Source organism: Alligator mississippiensis, chromosome 6 (assembly GCF_030867095.1).
Source record: "Alligator mississippiensis isolate rAllMis1 chromosome 6, rAllMis1, whole genome shotgun sequence".
In the NCBI taxonomy this organism is placed as follows: Eukaryota; Metazoa; Chordata; order Crocodylia; family Alligatoridae; genus Alligator; species Alligator mississippiensis.
The window spans coordinates 48,576,049-48,591,009 of record NC_081829.1 but is presented as its reverse complement, the minus strand read 5'-3'; the positions used below and the strand labels follow the sequence as shown (position 1 = coordinate 48,591,009).

The following is a 14,961-nucleotide window of genomic DNA, read 5'->3' as shown; positions in this document are numbered from 1 at the left end:
CCCCACCACCAAGTCCCTTTCCCCCCATCCCCCTTGGATCCTAACCCACAGAGTCTCTGCTTGTCCATCCTCTGATCCCAATTTGATTAGGGAAGATTTGTACTATTCTTTGACATAGAGAGCAAACACCCCCTCCTTTTTTCCCTCCTCTATCTCTCCTGTACAACCTATAGCCCTCTATTCCTACCACCCAGTCATGAGTTGAGTCCCACCAGGTTTCAGTTAGTCCCACTAAGTCAAAGTTATTGCTCGCAAGCAAGAGTTCTAGATCCTCCTGCTTGTTTCCCATGCTCCTGGCATTTGTATATATACACTTAATTCCCCTCGTGGCTGCCCCTGGAAAGTCCTTACACTGCTACCTAATAGGTTCTTTGATACTTACCTGGGCTGATCTTGTGGGTATCTCGTGGTTTAGTGTTCCATGGATCCCTCTGTCCTTGTCCTCCCCTTCCTCCGATGAACCTAGTTTAAAGCCCACCAGAGGAGATGAGCCAACCTGAAAGAGAACACATGCTTTTTTGGCATTAATATTTTCATTGATGTGGAAATATTCCTTCATACAGAGGTGTTAGAAAAAATCTTCTATTTCTCCACATTGTAGTGTCTTGTTCAGGCATTTTTCAGGATAGAAATTAAGGCCTTTGGAGGGGACAGATTTTCCAGCTTTGGTAAGTGTGTGTGTGGAGAGATTGATAATATTTGAGGATTGATTAATTCCTTCTGTTTCATCAAGTATGAGGTTGGAATGTTGTACAGTATTGATGTTGTTTCTCTGAGGGTTGTTTTGTGGCTGGGAAAGTTGTTTCTGTAGTAATTGGTTCCATTTCTTCTTTTTGGTTGGATGGATGTTGTAAAAAATCTTGGGTAGTCTTTTTGTATACATTGTATAATGTTTGGGAAGATATCCAGATTTCTGTCTTTTAGGTTGTTGTAACATATATTGTTTTCCTTCTTCAGTTGATTACTTTTGAAGTAGGTTATGTGAAGATGATTTCTAAGTTTTTCTGAAGTTTTCCTGCATAGTTGCGAAGCATATTTGGAGTTGTGGTAGTCAGAGGCTTGTAGATGTTTAGTTCTCTGGGAATGATGTGGTGTTTCTTGAATAGTCTTAGAAAATAGATGGTGCTGTTGAGATTAGCTGGGGTTTTTTTAACTGTAAAGTTCAAGCTAGCAAGCAGTAAATAAGAAGTTGCTGCAAGGATATACTGCAAATGTGGCTAAAGCACAAGACTGAAAGATTGGAGTTAAAATGCCAGAAGGGAGGAAGAGGTGTCTGCTCAGAAATCTACCTCCACATGGTGTATTTCACATCTGATGTTTTGTTTTATTGCAGTTTTGCAGTAATGGATATGAACAAAAGCTGCAGAATATCAGCCACAGAGAAGACTTCAATCAATCCAAAGAGAATAACAGAAGCGAGGCAGCAGATCATCACCTAATTAAGCTGGTGGAATACTTTTCCCTATTCTATATCCCCATCATCTCCCTTATGATTAGAAAGGGGCATATGATAAGAAATAACTGGGTCTATTTGGTAAATTCTATCATAGTGGACACAAAAAGGATATCGTTGCAAGTAATAACACTTATCAAAAGACACTGATGTACAGTGCTGGGCAATAAAACTTGTTGATAGAAGTCTTAGTTTGAAGGAATTTTTTTCTTCCCTAAATGTGACAAGATGAAATTCAATGGGTTTTAAGCTGTTTGCTCTGCAAAGGGTAGTTGTCACAGTGCTGCGTCCCCAGGGTTGGCCATGATGCTCCTAGGGCTCCATGACTGTGTCAATTCTGCCCTGCTGGCACCTTCTTTTCTCACCCACCATGTCTTGTTGGTATAAATAAATAATAGGCTGCCCACAAGTTTCTGCATGGTCACAGTCCTATTGGACCCCACTAAACCCTGCAAGTTCTTTTACCCCTTGCTGGGTCCTGCTCTAAGTTGGTGCTTCATGGAATACCCCAAGTATTTTGGGCTAGATGAGTGGCTCCAAAACCTCCCCTTTACCATGTCCTATATCTCACAGGTGGTATATAAATATTATCTCACCGATGAAGTCTTGTCCTAACTTGGCCTCCAGTTGTCACTGAGCCCCTGGCCCCTGCGACTGCACCCCTCTGGTGCTGGGCTGTCCAGCCCCTGTGAATGAACCCCTCTAGTGCTGGGTTCTACATAAGTGTGTGCCCCAACGAGGCCTCCTCCTCCCCAATTAGCCTCTTCCTGATCCACCGGTATAAAAGACAACAGAAAAACAAGCCCCACGGGCTGCAATATAAGAATAATAATGCAGGCCACACTCTGCCTCTTTAAGGAGGTAAACTTCTCTTTTATTATTGTGTACCACCTAGCTCTACTAATCTTGCAGGCAGCAGCCCAGACTGTCAAACATCTCTAAGTAGTTCTTCCTGCAAGAGCTCCTTACCCTGGTGGGCCCAGGGCGGGGCAGCAGGAGCACCAGGCCTGAGCTGGCATGTGGGGCTGGAGTGGCCAGCAGGCAGGTGGGGCAGGGTAAGGGATGTGGCAGTGGCAATGAGAAGAGATAGCAACCAATTATTTCTAGTTACATTCATTCCTATGGTGAAATGAGTTTTGCTTAGCATTTGGTTCTGCTTAACACTCAGTTTTTCCAGAACCAATTAAGAGCATTAACTGGGGATTGCCTGTAGTTAAAGCATTTTTTTCTTTGTTTTGGTCTTTAAATAGGCTAAGGTTCTTGTCAGTCAGCTCTCCACAGTGTGTGAGAGTGCGTGGACGCTGGGACTTCACCAGACTTTTCTACTACTACTAATAATTGGGAGATGGCTTCTTCCTATTGGTGGTGAAATCACCCGTGATCAGTTGTCACAGCTGCTTCTTATGTTTGTGGGAACTGCAGCAGATATACTTGAATTCACTAGTGAGACCTTGGAAATAAAAGACATAAGGTAAATATTATTTCCTGAAGTACATACTTTACATGCAGCAGAGAACTACTCAAAGATATTTGTTTCACATTAAATTTTGTTACTTTCTGTACATTTTAAGTCAGTGGCTCCCAAACTTGGGTTGTGACCCAAGGGTCCCAAATCAGTCCCTCGCTCCTCCTCTACCACCTGCAGGGTGCACAGTCCACATGGCTCTCACTGCTGCTGCCCCCCATGATCCCAGCATGCCCCAGGCTCTGCTGGCACCACCGGGTATGAGTGAGTCAGCGACGGAGGCATGGGGCTGGGATCACAACCTAGATTTAGAGTTACAGCAAAAAAAAAAAACTTGAGAGCCACTGTTTTAAGTTGTTGTATCAGAGATAACTGCTGTATTCAGTGGACTCTATTATATTCCTAACTTTCCCTAACCCAAGTGTTGTCAACTGGGGGGTACGCATAAACCCAGAGATACTTAAAAAGGTTGGGTGTACGTGCAGGTGGGTGAGCATGGAGTGCACCCTGGGGTGCAGCAGCAGTGTCTCCTCTGGGGAGGGGGAGGGATGCGCTGGGTGCCACCAGCCACACATAGCACACTGCAGTGCCTCCCCACCCCAGCTCGCTCTCCTGATTAGCCTCTACCCCCTTACAACAGAGCTGTGAGGCTCTGAACAGCAGGGGTGGGAGGAGAGGGAGTGTGTCCTCTGCCTGCCTCCAGCAGCACATGATTTCCTGGGTGCAAGACCAGTCAGCTGCTGGTGGAGCCTCATGTGCAACTGGCCATGGGAAAGTGGCGCAAGGCATGGTGGAGACAGCAGCGTGGGGTGTGAAGACAGTGACAGAGATGGCAAATGTTTGTGCAGATGCCTGAAAGTGGTTATTATAAATTGAATTAGTGCCTGATTAATCTTCTTCTGGGCCTGCTAGCCCAGTGGGGTGCCTTTGACAGTGCAACCGCTCTTCTTGCAGGACAGCTGGGCTTCAGCAGTCACCCTGTCCCCAGCCACTCCCTTGACAGCCTCTGGATGTGGCACCAGGCTCCCAGTGTCCCAGGACCCAGCCTGGTCTAAATACCCTTCACTCCTGCCCCTACCCCACACCCTCCTGCACTGTGGGGATGTCCATCTGCCCCCTTCCTGCAGCCCCTTCCCTCCCCTCCCCCCTAGCCCACCCCTTTCCCCCACACACACTCGCCTGCTGGGGGGGTGAGTCCATGTATGTATCTGTGTGTGACTGCATCTTTGTGTGTTGTGTCTGCATCTTTGTGTGTTTGTATGTGTGTGTGTGTGTCTTTCCCCTGCCCACCCAGGGGCAGGAGGGACATGGCGTCGCATGGCTCTTGGGGCAGCAGCAGCAGGGTGTATAGTCCAGCCTGCAGCAGCAGCTGCCTCTGCCCCATGCACAGATGTGGGGGCACGTTCCCCTGCCCCGCCTCCCCACACCCCCCAGACAAGCTGCTCTTGTGGCTCCATCCCACACTTTACCCTGGCTGTGCAGTGCCTGCCTCTGCCCCTGCCCCAGCCCCAGCCCTCCCTCACCATGGGGGCCTCAATTTTCACACACACACACCGCCCTTTTAAAACAAGAAAAATATATAAAGAGGTACATGAGCTGAAACTTTGAGGCAGAAGGGGTACACTTATTAAAAAAGGTTGAAAACCCCTGCCCTAGCCCTTCCTAAGGGGCACAAGTAGGTCCCATGAGTTTTATTGGAGATATTGATATATAACAAACATAGAAACTTACTACATCCCATAAAATAATGGGGCTGAGTGAAGATATGGTGTAATGTGGTGTTACAGTACTTACAGCTAGAGCTAGTCCAACTATTGGTACAAATATGTAAAAACAGAGAAATGTAAATCAGTAAAAATGTGTTAGTAAATCGTTCATAAAATTCTTTTTCATAAATTAGATACTTACTGACTGTGATGTTGTATTAAATAGTTTGCTTTATTTATTATCTAAATTGTGCGGTTGGTTATTTTATGTAGAAAACAGGGAATGTTTCCAGTGTGAATTTGCAGATGACGAGGGACTTGCACAACTTTGGAAGCTTTTAACAGATAAACATTATCTGATTTCTCACAAATAATGCAACTCCCACATATCATGGGGAGCTGGACTCTGTTTTCATCTCTGAAAATATGTATAAACCAGGTGCTTTTCATTATTCCACTAACCTTTACACCTACCAATCAAATTTGCTTCACAGTAGGAAATGGTCCCTAACACATAACAGAGAAGGTTCAGCCTGATAAAAAAAAAAAGCTACAAGGGCAAAGCATCTACTTCCTCCCCCTCCCTCCCCCCTCCTACCCCCCCCCCCATGTAGATGAGAAAATAAAATAAAACATTTCTTTTGCTTGCACACCTCAGGGCTTTGAACACTTACAGCTCCAAAAATTTGTTTCCATGCTCGGATCAGTTTAGAATATTAAGCTCTGGGGTAATCCTCTTACACACATGGCTGAATCACATCAAGAACTGCAGAAGTTCTTAGCAAGGACTGTCCCATGTTTCTCCATAATTCTCCTGGAGTGTCCCAAGAGCTTTCAAGTACCCAACAGCTATACAGTTACATGCAAATTCCTTTACAATGGTGATGTCCTAAAGACCCAGGGGCCATCTCCTTACCTTTTTTTTTAATTTTTTAAAGGAATAACCATGTTCTTGTGTATGCAATTCTTGCTGTCTGGACTTGGAGTATGTTGCAGTTTCCACTTGATCTTGCAGGTTAGTATGTGCATGTAGATGAGAAAATAAAATAAAACATTTCTTTTGCTTGCACACCTCAGGGCTTTGAACACTTACAGCTCCAAGCAAATGAACACCCCCCAAACAAAAACACCCCCCAAAAACCGCAAAAAACCCAGCAGAGAATATACCAAAGGCTTTGGGAAGAAAGAGACTGACATCACAAAAGACTATGATAAGATTTTGAAGGATTTTTTTTTCAGATTGAGCTGCAATTTCTCTAACACACAGTAAGCTTCCAAGCAAGCTGGAATTGGAACAAATAGGACTATCTTCTCTGGTGCCTTCCTTAGAATGGGAACACACTGACTGAACCTTAACTACACAAACTCTGAAGTTAAATCAACTCCTGGGACTATGCTGGCAGCCACTAAGGTAGATCATGGTATCACAGCAGCAGATTGGACAGGAATCAGGAATCAGAGCTGGAGATCAGACAGGGGGTGCATCTACATGAGATGCTAACTGCACAGTACATAAAGGTATAATTGATAGGAGACATGTACAGTGCTTGCATAAAATGTGAATTACTCCAGTCTTGTTAATTTACGGATACCAAAAAACACAGGATTATCAGCACTAGTATGCATGAGTCTCCTTTAACCCTATGAAAAATGTTCCCTGGATGACTTTAAATGATTGATTATAATGATACTGTGCCTGTAAGACAAGATAATATATAGATTTTACTTATGGTGCATATAGTCTTTTCCAGTTTCAGGCTATGGGCTGAGGAGGGAGAGGAGGATCAAGGTAGCAAACCAAAGACTGCAGCGCTGGTGTCACCGTGAAGACTTCAGCTTATTTAATTGATTTCATAGACATTAGGGCTGGAAGGGACCTTGGAAGATCATTGAGTCCAGCTCCCTGCCCAAAGGGCAGGAAATCAGCTGGGGTCACAGGATTGCAGCAAGATAAGCATCCAATTTACTTTTGAAGGTATTCTATGTAAGTGCTTGAACCACCTCCGATGGCAGGCTGTTCCAGACCTTGGGGGCTCGGACAGTAAAGAAATTCTTCCTTATGTCCAACCTGAATCGGTCTTGCAGTAGTTTGTAACCATTTGACCTTGTCATCCCTTGGGGTGCTCTGGTGATCAAACGTTCCCCCAGATACTGGTGGTCACCCCTGATAAACTTATAGGTAGCCATCAGATCATCCCTGAGCCTGCACTTTTCCAGGCTAAGGAGCCCCATGGCTCTCAGTCTGTTGTCATAAGGTCTGTTTTCCTGACCTCTGATCATATGCATGGCTCTCCTCTGCACTCTCTCAAGGTTCTCCACATCCTTTTTGAATTGTGGAACCCAAAACTGGATGCAGTACTCCAGCTGCGGCCTCACCATGGCCGAGTACAAGGGGAGAATGCCGTCCCAGGATTTGCTTAAGAAGCATCTATGGATGCAAGCCAGCATTTTGGTTGCTTTACTAGCCACAGCATCACATTGCAGGCTCATGTTCATCTTGTGGTCAATGATGACCCCCACGTCTCTTTCTTCTGTAGTGCTAACCAGTGTAGCACGGCCGAGCCTATAAGGATGCCGCAGGTTTTTCCTCCCAAGGTGGAGAACCTTGCATTTTTCAGTGTTAAACACCATCAGGTTCTCATCTGCCCATTTGCTGAGCCTGTCCAGGTCAGCCTGGATCACCCTCCTGTTTTCTGGTGTGGATGCTTTGCCCCAAACTTTGTTGTCATCAGTGAACTTGGCCAGTCCGCTTCTGACTCCAGTGTCCACATCATTAATGAAGATGTTGAACAATATGGGTTTAAGGACAGAGCCTTGAGGGACCACAGTGGTCACAGGGCACCATGATGATTGACTTCCATCAATTACTACCCTCTGGGTCCGACCACATAGCCAATTTCCCAGCCAGCATATCATGGTGGACCCAAGGCCACAGTTGGCCAGTTTCGCCAAGAGGTGATCATGGGATACCAGATCGAAGGCTTTTTTGAAGTCCAGATATATGACATCAATCTATTCTCCCTTGGCCAGGCGATAGGTCACCTGGTCATAGAAGGAAATGAGATTGGTGAAGCAGGACCACAAGAAGGAAGACCGCGTAGAAGGAAATGAGATTGGTCAAGCAAGTTTCCATGACCACAGTCTACTCTTTGGTGAGAGAGGCAGTGAGCTGCTGGGAAGGGATGGCCTCTACTTCTCTCTGCTGGGGTGGAGGCTCTTCTTAGCCAGACTGGCTGACCTGCTCCACTGGGCTTTAAACTAAGCCCGCCAGGGGATGGGGGGACTACTGCCACTGCTGGCCCACTGAGCAACCTTTGCAAAGCCAGCAGGCTAAGGCACTTAAGGGAGCCCACCCCCGCCCCAGGCCTGGAACAATCTGTAGGCAAGGCAAGGGCCCCCAAAGGGACACTTGCGTGCCAGTACACAAATGCCAGGAGCTTGGGGAATAAACAGGAGGAACTTGTCCTCCTGCTTAACACAAATAATTATGATGTCAGGGATAACAGAGACCTGGTGGGACTCCACCCATGACTGGGCCACAGGTATAGATGGCTATACCCTATACGGGAGAGATCAAGTGGAAAAAAGGGGCTGGGGTGTAGCTCTTTATGTCAAGGAAAGCTACGTGACCCTGCAAGCCAACATAGGCACCCAGGATGGATGACTGGAGACCCTCTGGGATAAAATCCATAGGGAACACGGCACAGGGGACACAATGGTGGGAGTCTACTACAGACCGCTTACCCAGAATCAAGAGCTTGACCAGGAGTTCACCAGGGAATTGGCTGAGGCTGCATGCTTCTGGTGCATGGTTGTCATGGGAGACTTCAACTACCCAGACATCTCATGGGAAGAGTGCCCAGTGAAATCTGAATGGTCACAAAGCTTTCTCACATGTGTGACTCAAGAAGTCTACAGGCCAACAAGAGGTAAAGCACTGCTTGATGTGGTAGTGGCAATGGGGGATGACCTAACCAGTGGCCTAATGATCGAAGGGAACCTGGGTGACAGGGACAAGTTGATAATCTTCACCATCTGCCGTAAAGCTGGCAAGTCAGTCAGCAATATAGAAGTCTTTGAATTCAGGAAAGCTGACTTTGACAATCTCAGGAGGCTTGTCAGTAAGGCCCTAAGAGACCACAATCCAAAAGGGAGGCGAGTTTAGGATGAGTGGTTGCTCCTCAAGGGAGCAATACTGGATGCACAAGCAAAGTCTATCCCATCTCAGAGGAAAGGCAGCAAAAGGGCACAGCAGCCCCCTTGGCTCTGCAGGGAATTAGTGGACCTCCTGTCTAAAAAGAAAGACCTACAAAGTATGGAGGACTGGATCCACCTCCAAGTGTTAGGCCCCAGCCCAAGTCTGGGTTCGTGCCCGGTATGCAAAGGCCAATAAAGATACCAGGGGTGAAAGTATAAAAATGATTTATTGCTAGCAATAAAAGGTGCAAGCGGAATAATCTCCCAAGACAAGCACAAGCACATTCAATACTGAGCCCCTTATATACCAGAGGTTGAATCTTCATAAGCATCCTTGTTTGCTAATTGGTTATAAAGGAGTGACGCAAGGAGTTCTTTACTGAGCATGTCTCTATACCTGTGTTTTAGCTATGTATCTCATTAACGTACATATATGTTCCATTAGCATATATCTTCCCCGCCTCGGGGTGTGATTTTTAGTATTTTAATGAGCTCTTTGCTCCAGTACCTCTGATTCTGTTTTTTTGTTTTCAAGCTTCCTCTATCTAAGACTGTCTGCCCCTTATCATTGCAGATGGGCATTCGACACACAACATTCACTTTTGCTTAGGCTTTGCATAGTAGTTTCTAGGTCAAACCTTACATTTCCCTCATCTGGAGCATTTATAATTATTATTAATTATGATTGCTTCATTCAATTTGACTGGTCTTATTACAGAAGATTTTTCTACCTTGGTTCAATTTAAAGCAATTACTGGTACAATTCACTATTAAGAAACATTCAGAAGCATTAGCTGTTGCCTGAACCCGTACAGAAAACATGTCTCTGCTTTTCTCTTTTACAATAGTCCCCCACTTATATATATCCCCACACTAAAACCTTGAACAATTTCATAATAAGGCTTGTAAAACTTGATCAAAGATTGACAAATTATTCAAAGTTCCTTTCTTTTGAATAGGAATTTTAAGTCCCTTATTGGCTCCACCTTCCACTGTTCTCTGCCTCCGGTCCCGGAGTTTGCAGGAGTTTCTTCTTGTTCTGGTTCAGCCACCGGCTTTAGGCGACTGGAATGTATCCAAGTCTTGATTCCTTCGAGCTTTGCTGCCGTTGGGGTCGTTAAAAGTACTCTATACGGGCCCTTCCATCTGGCTCGAAGTGGTTCCTCGTTCCAATCTTTCACGAGAGCGTAACTTCCAGGTAATAATTGATTTTCCGGGGTAGGAGACTGGTTCTGTGTCTGCAGCACGTCCCGTACCTGCTGATGAATGGAAGACAAAACAGAAACCAAAGACCATACATATTCTCTAATCATTCCCTCTCCTAAAACCCGTAACTGTTGTTCAGTACCCATGGGCAGACTCAGAGGGTAAGGCTTACCATACATTATCTCAAATGGGCTTAATCCCAATTTAGAATGTGGTGCGACCCTTACTCGCAACAGGGCCAAGGGTAGGGCCTCTGGCCATTTGAGTCGAGCTTCTTGGCAAATCTTTGCAAGGTGTCTTTTTAAGGTCTGATTCATACGTTCCACTTTTCCACCGGACTGGGGTCTCCAAGGGGTGTGTAAATGCCAGCTGATTCCCAGGAACTCAGAAACCTTTTGAGTAATTTGTGCAATGAAATGTGGGCCATTGTCTGACCCTATTCCTTTTGGAAGTCCGAAGCGAGGTATAATTTCTTGTAGGAGTGCCTTGACCACCTCTCGGGCTTGGGCAGTCCGACATGGGAAGCACTCAACCCAATTAGAGAAAGTGTCCACAAAGACAAGGAGATATCTCATCCCCTGTTGCCGGGGTAACTCAGTAAAATCCACCTGCCATTCTTCTCCTGGCCCATTGCCTATTCTCTGATGTCCTGAAGTTTCTTTTCTCCCTCCTTTTCGGTTATTTCTCTGGCAGACCTCACATGTCTCTGATATCTTCTTGGCAGCCTCTCTTAATCCCACTCCAGTTACATAGTGACTGATCCACCTTATCAGGGCCCTGGGTCCATAGTGGGTGCCATGATGAGCTCTCTTCACTACCACATGAACCCAGGCAGCTGGGATGATAATGCGGCCATCCTTTGCTACTAGCCACCCGTGCTCCCCCTTCTTTGCTTGAAACTCTCTTATCAATTGTTTGTCTCTTTCCCCGTACTGTGGTGTCACAGGCTGGTATAAGTCTGGGAGGAGAGGTAACAGATTACTTACTTCGGGCAGCAAGTCTGTCTGAGGTTTTTTAGCTGCTTTCTTTGCTGTAGCGTCAGCAAATCGATTACCTTTTGTGGAAGAATCATCATTTTTCTTTTGATGAGCTTTGCAGTGCATTATCTCTACTTCTTTCGGTTCCCAGACTGCCTTAAGGAGGGCTTTTATCTGCTTGCTATGTTTAATGCCTGTTCCTTTTGAATCAAGTAGACCTCGCTCTTTCCATAGCGCTCCGTGAGCATGTAAAACAAGGAAAACATATTTAGAGTCAGTATAAATATTGACAGTTTTGTTGGCCGCCAATTGCAAAGCCTGAGTCATAGCAATGAGTTCAGCCTTTTGAGCTGAAACAGATGGGTTTAAAGGTCCTGCTTCTATCACATTCTGTGCAGTCACGATAGCGTATCCGGATTTTCGAATTCCATTCTCTATACTCGAGCTGCCATCAGTGTAGAACTCCAGGTCAGCTTTTTCAAGAGGTCTGTCTCTCAAATTTGGTCTTGAAGAATAAACAGTTTCCAATGTTTGCAAACAGTCATGCACAAGATCTGGTGTGTCACCCATAGATGGCAACAGTGTTGCTGGATTTACATTGCGAGAAATGGCTAATTTTATTTCAGGCTTATCTAGGAGGATGGCCTGATATCGAGCCATTCGTCCCGGAGTTAACCAGTTCCCTCCTTTCTGTTCCAAGACTGTAAGTACCGCATGAGGAATATATACAATCATTTCATGGCCTAGGGTTAATTTTTCAGCTTCTTGTATTAGCAGACAGGTAGCAGCAACAGCCCGGAGACAAGCAGGCCATCCACATGACACAAAGTCTAATTTTTTTGAAAAATATGCCACTGGTCGTTGCCAGCTACCCAATTTCTGTGTTAAGACTCCCACGGCTACCCCACCTCGGTCATGCACAAAAAGGGAAAAAGGCTTACTCATGTCCGGTAGTCCTAAGGCGGGTGCTTCAATGACAGCCTGCTTTAACTGGCAGAATGCTTGCTCACACTCTTCAGTCCATTCGAGTACCTTTTCATCTCCGTGTGTTGCCTCATATAGAGGTTTTGCAATAACCGCAAAATTTGGAATCCAAATCCTGCAAAAACCTACTGTACCTAAAAATCCTCGTAGTTGTTTCTTTGTTATTGGGGGTGCCAGCCGGCATATAGCTTCTTTTCTTTCAGGCAACAGGGCTCTCTGTCCAGGCTGTAATTCAAATCCCAAATATGTGACCTTCTGGGATATGGGCTGCATCTTTTTCCTGGAAACGTGATACCCTTGTTGACCCAGAAAATTAAGGAGGCAAATTGTTCCTTCCAGGCAGCTTGCTTCAGTGGTGGCTGTTAAAAGCAAGTCATCTACATATTGCAAAAGAGCACAGGACAGTGGCAATTCTAGCCTGCGTAAATCCTTGCTTAATGCATTGCCAAATAACGTTGGGCTGTTTTTAAATCCTTGGGGTAAAACAGTCCAGCACAACTGAGTCTTAATGCTAGTATCTGGGTCTTCCCATTCAAATGCAAATATTTCCTGAGATCCCTTCTCTACCGGTATACAGAAGAAAGCATCTTTTAAATCAATAACCGTAAACCAATTATGATCTGGGTTCAAAGCAGATAGCAAGGTGTACGGATTAGGCACGCCCGGGTATATACTCACAACCACTTTATTTACAGCTCTCAAGTCTTGGACGAAACGATATTCATTACTCTTAGGCTTCTTCACAGGCAAGATGGGTGTGTTAAAAGCTGATGTACATTCACGGAGAAGGCCATACTCCAGGAACCGTTCAACTAACGGCTTCAGTCCTTTCCTGGCTTCCATCCACAATCGATATTGTTTCACACATGGAGGCTGGGCCCCTGGCAAAAGTTGAATCTTCACAGGGTCAGCATTTTTAGCCTTCCCAGGTCGGTGACCTGCCCATACCCATGGAACAACAGCATCGAGCAGGGGTTGAGGAATATCCGGTGTACTCTCCTCTTGGAGAAGGCCGAGAAGGCAAGCCTGTAAATGCCACCCCTTTTCAGGGGGCACTGTTAAAAACATTTGCCCATCCTGGAACGACAACGTAGCTTGCAGTTTACAGAGGAGGTCTCTCCCTAAAAGGGGAACGGGGCAGTTTGGCATGTACAAGAATTGATGGGTAACTTCGGCCTGCCCAATATTACAGGTCATTGGCTGTAGGAAGGATCGTGTTACTGCCTTCCCTGTAACCCCTACCACCGGCACAGTCTTTTTACTTAAAGGTTTCAGTTTTTGAGTTAAAACAGAATGGGCAGCACCTGTATCTACGAGAAAATCTACCAATTCATCTCTGTCCCCTAGTTGCATTTTAACCAGAGGCTCGTCAGGGGACACTGGGATCTGGGTTATCTTTCCCTCCCGGGCCTCCGGTCCCCTTCAATCTGAATCCCTTCCAAAAGCGAACAATCCACTGCTCTCCTCTTTCTTCTTTTCACCTTCCCCAACTTTTCGATAAGGGCATTCCCGCTTCCAATGTCCTTTTCGTTTGCAAAAGGCACATTGATCTTTCTCTAATGGACCCCGTCTCTGCGGCTGTCTCCAGGATCCCTCATCTCTAGGTTTTCTCGTGATTGCAGCTGCCACTAGGGCTGCCTGCATTTTCATCTTTCTCTCCTCTTTCTTGTCCTGTTTCTTTTCCTGAACACTTTCTCGGTTAGTAAATACTTGGTAAGCAATGTCTACTAGTTGGGAAATAGGCATACCTGTTGCTCCGTCTGCCTTCTGCAACTTCTTTCTAATGTCTGGTGCACTCTGAGCCATAAAGATCATATTTACCATGCGAGCGTTCGATGCATCCTCTGGATCCTCACGAGTATATTGTCTGAAAGTATTGTAAATTCTTTCCAAAAAAGCACTCGGGGTCTCATTAGCCTCCTGTCGAATCTCATACACCTTACTGAGATTTTGAGGTTTTTTCACAGCATCCCTCAATCCTCGGAGGATATATTCTCGATAGGCACGGATGGAGGTCATATCTTGGTCTGGTTTCCAATCTGGCTCCTGGATGGGGACATGATCATCTCTATTTCCTTGCAAGTTCCCTGCAATAATTTCCTTTTCCACGTACTCACGAGCTTTGTTCACTACCATTCTCCTTTCCTCTGGTGTCAACAAGATATCTAGAAGAGACTGAACATCTGCCCAAGTTGGGTTATGGGTTTTGAAAATCATTTTAAACTGGTTCTGTACCTTTTCAGGATTCTCTCTCAAGCTGGGGTTATTGTTCTTCCAATTATACAAATCTGAGGTATTAAAAGGAATGTGCACAAAGGTTCGACGGTAGGTTGGCTCACCGTCATCTTCGAGAGGCCCGGGTACCACTTGTTCTCTTAGGGGAAATACCCCATTTCCCTTCCCACGGCCAGAATCAGATTCCCTGTGATATTTTCCCTTAACCCCGGAGTCTGCTTCTAACTGTACTCTCCATCCTCCTCCCGGGCTTATATCAGGAGAAGTCGGGGAGTTTGGAGATTGCCAAACACCTGACGGCCATGGTTGGCGCTGTTCCAGATCCCTATGTCGGGGAGTATTTACAACTTCTGCCTCAGGGGGGGGAAGAAGCAGGAAGAGCAGATGCCAACGAGGAATCAGATGAATCAGGAGGAGGAGAAGGAGGAGGAGGAAGAGGATAAGGTAAAGGCAACACAGGGGGAAGAGCCTCTGGCTCCGGACAGTCCAGGACAGGATTTGCAGCTGGTCGAGCCACAGCCATCTCACAGATCCCAACCCCCTCCCCCAATCCACATTCCTCCAAAACTTTTTTATCTCTACAAAGAGACATAAACGCTTGCGCATACATCAATTCCTCCCATTTACCATTCTGCCGGCAGAACAAAATCAATTGTAAGATGGTATTATAATTAACACTTCCCTCCCGAGGCCAATATTCTTTATCATCTAGCTGATAGCGTGGCCATGCAGTTTCAC

General features: G+C 45.8%; 1 protein-coding gene across 4 annotated transcripts in view; it reads left to right on the top strand.

Moving 5' to 3' along the window:
• The window catches only part of TMEM26 (transmembrane protein 26), a 76,032-nt gene that overhangs the window by 37,182 nt on the left and 23,889 nt on the right, over positions 1-14,961 (top strand). For all 4 annotated transcript variants that reach the window (XR_009463036.1, XM_059729857.1, XM_059729856.1 and 1 more), the window contains exons 3-5: positions 1,334-1,447; positions 2,704-2,924; positions 5,563-5,639. Coding sequence is in view for 3 of the 4 variants with exons in the window: in XM_059729857.1 (XP_059585840.1) it covers positions 1,334-1,447; positions 2,704-2,924; positions 5,563-5,639 (412 nt within the window). In the remaining variant the exon portion in view is untranslated. The remainder of the gene's footprint in view (positions 1-1,333; positions 1,448-2,703; positions 2,925-5,562; positions 5,640-14,961) is intronic.